At 63.8% G+C, this 2,229-nt stretch overlaps 1 protein-coding gene across 1 annotated transcript; it reads right to left on the bottom strand.

Annotated features, from left to right (window-relative positions):
* Positions 1-553: 553 nt before the first annotated feature.
* On the bottom strand, positions 554-2,016 carry LOC119258286 (beta-defensin 15). Its single transcript, XM_037526723.1, has 2 exons — positions 1,846-2,016; positions 554-717 (listed from the first exon to the last, which is right to left on the bottom strand). Exons 1-2 carry the CDS (start codon positions 1,892-1,894, stop codon positions 554-556), a joined length of 213 nt encoding a protein of 70 aa, XP_037382620.1. The 5' UTR covers positions 1,895-2,016.
* Between the last annotated feature and the right edge of the window lie 213 nt (positions 2,017-2,229).

Raw genomic sequence — 2,229 nt, 5'->3', positions numbered from 1 at the left:
GAGGTAACACGAAGGCATAGAGCAGTTTCCTGGAAAGTAGTAAAGTCAGTTTGGGCACGAAGCTACTGGCAACTATTTACCACCCCTCTTCCAACTAGTACATTTGATTCCAGATTTGTGGATGGGGGAAATCCACCAGAAGCATTTAACTGTCTCCAGTAAAGGCGTGGAGTCAAAATGACTAATAATCAAATCACTGAAGTGTGCTCTTGATAAACGGATTCATCTATTTATCTCCATGAAAGTCTGCAATAGACTTTCTCTCTACCCGTTCACTATTAATGTAACCATTACATATATGTTAATTTTGCTATCCATTCCTCATCTATTTATCTACCTGAACAGGTTGGCTGGGGCTCACTGCCTGAGAAAAAGTTAGAGATTTATTGATGCGCAGCCTTCCAGTAAGAAGAAATACCAGATGCCTTTGGGACAATGATCCGTCCCAAAAAATTTACGGAAAAATAAGCCAGGAGGCCGGGGCGCGCCACTGTAAGGACGCACCTGACCCACAGGTGAGGCCGCGCCGGCTCTGCTGCGGGGCCCGGCGGCCTCAGGTGGGCAGCGGCGGGATGAGCGCGTTCTGGCACTGCTCCACGTGCACGCAGCACTTGAGCGCGCGATGGCACAGAGCCACCAGCTCCTCGGACTTCAGGCAGGAGCTGACGCACCGGCCCCGGTACCGGAGACACTTCTCGTCGAGAAACGCAGCCCTGGCTGGAGGGAAGCGCGGGTCAGGGGCCTTCGGGGCTTGGCCTGGGGCGGAGGGTCATCGAGGGGAGCTGGCGCCTGCCCTGCGCCCTGGGGGAGGCGAGGGCTGGAGTTTCTCCTCTCTCGCTCCCTCTCTCTCCCCCACCCCCCTGCCCAGAGCGCAGGAGAGCGCAGGAGCAGCAGCCAGGCCTCGGGGGACCAGACCCTGCGCTGACCGCCCTGGGGCCGAAGGCAGAGGGCAGATCAGGCAAACCCCGAGAAAGGGGGGCGCTCTCTCCTTGGCGGGCGTCTCCGGCCCCCCTCCTTCAGGGGCGCCTGGAGGCGAGCGCTGGGGTCCGGCAGCCCCGGGGGTGCCGCGGAGACCAGGCCCGGGAGCCGCAGGCCCGGAGTCCAGCGCGCGGTGGGGGCATTTAAAGGAGCGCGCACTGGCCTCCGGCGCGAACGTGGACTGTGGGTTCTGGAAAGCCCGGCCTCCGGTTCTCGGAACCCGCGAGGGTCTCGGTTTCACCCTGAGCCCCGGGGGGGACGGGGGTGGGGGGTGCGCCTGCGTCCCTGGGCCCGGCCGCTGCCTCGGGCTCGCAGCTGTCAAAGGGCTGTAACCCGCCCGGGAACCAGCCGCGTCCACGGCCACACAAGACGGCTTCGGCCCACTGGGCGCACCCATGGGCGCCGGGAGGGACGGCCCCGCCCCCAGCTGAGTGCCCGTGGGACTGACGGCGCAGGGCCGCACCCCAGCCTCCGCGGGGGGACTGCCCGGCCCCCAGCCGGCGGGGTGTCACGCGGGGGGCTGCTGTCTGGCACAGTGCCGGCTGGCACAAGCCACGGGGGTCTCGGCTCCCCTGCCCCCCTCCCTTCTCTCCATGCGCCTCCGTCTCTGCCACAACGATTTCCCCCAAGGTCACAGGCTGCTGCCCTGGGTCAAATTTTCTCCCCAAATGTTTGCTCTTGCTGGCGCACAGGAGGCCAGGCCTAGGAGGCGCCCCCCCCACCCCCCGCAAGTTTCTACTCCCCAAGCCTCTGACACCCACCGAGGTGATGGTGACCACACAGAGGACACCCGGAGACCGGGGGCGCCACCCAGACCCCCAGCCCCAGGAGGCCCGCCCGAGCCGCCCTGCAGGTGTGCGGCCTTACCTGGGGCCAGGACGGCGAGCAGAGCGCAGAGGACGAGGCAGGTCCGCATGCCTGGGGGTTCGGGAGCACCCTGGCAGGCGGGGCAGGATCCCCCATTTATGCTCCTCGCAGCCGGACGCCTTGATCTCTGAGGCACACCCAAAGGGGTTTCCACCTCCAATGCGCGGGCCAAGGCCCCAGGGCCTGCTGTCTCTGCAGCTCATTTTCTCTCATTCTGGAAAGTTCCCAAGAAGGAAAGTGGGTTGAAGGGAAGACAGAGGAGGGCACCTGTGGTGGCCAAGTGCACATACCCTGGCCGGCACATGAAAGGGCTGGCACCTGGCGGGTTTGCTTTTCCTCCTCCGCACCTGAGCAGCGCCTGTTCACTCACCTGTAGAATGAGAA

Source organism: Talpa occidentalis, unplaced genomic scaffold, assembly GCF_014898055.3.
Source record: "Talpa occidentalis isolate TD23 unplaced genomic scaffold, MPIMG_talOcc4v2.1 talOcc4.4, whole genome shotgun sequence".
Lineage (NCBI taxonomy): Eukaryota > Metazoa > Chordata > Mammalia > Eulipotyphla > Talpidae > Talpa > Talpa occidentalis.
This window is presented reverse-complemented; position numbering and strand designations above follow the sequence as displayed.

Excerpts from the sequence above, each read along its gene's own strand:
- LOC119258286 (XM_037526723.1), bottom strand. The coding sequence starts at position 1,894 with ATGCGGACCTGCCTCGTCCTCTGCGCTCTGCTCGCCGTCCTGGCCCCA. Across the intron at positions 718-1,845 it reads GCTCGCCGTCCTGGCCCCAG|CCAGGGCTGCGTTTCTCGAC; the intron begins GTAAGGCCGCAC and ends GCTTCCCTCCAG.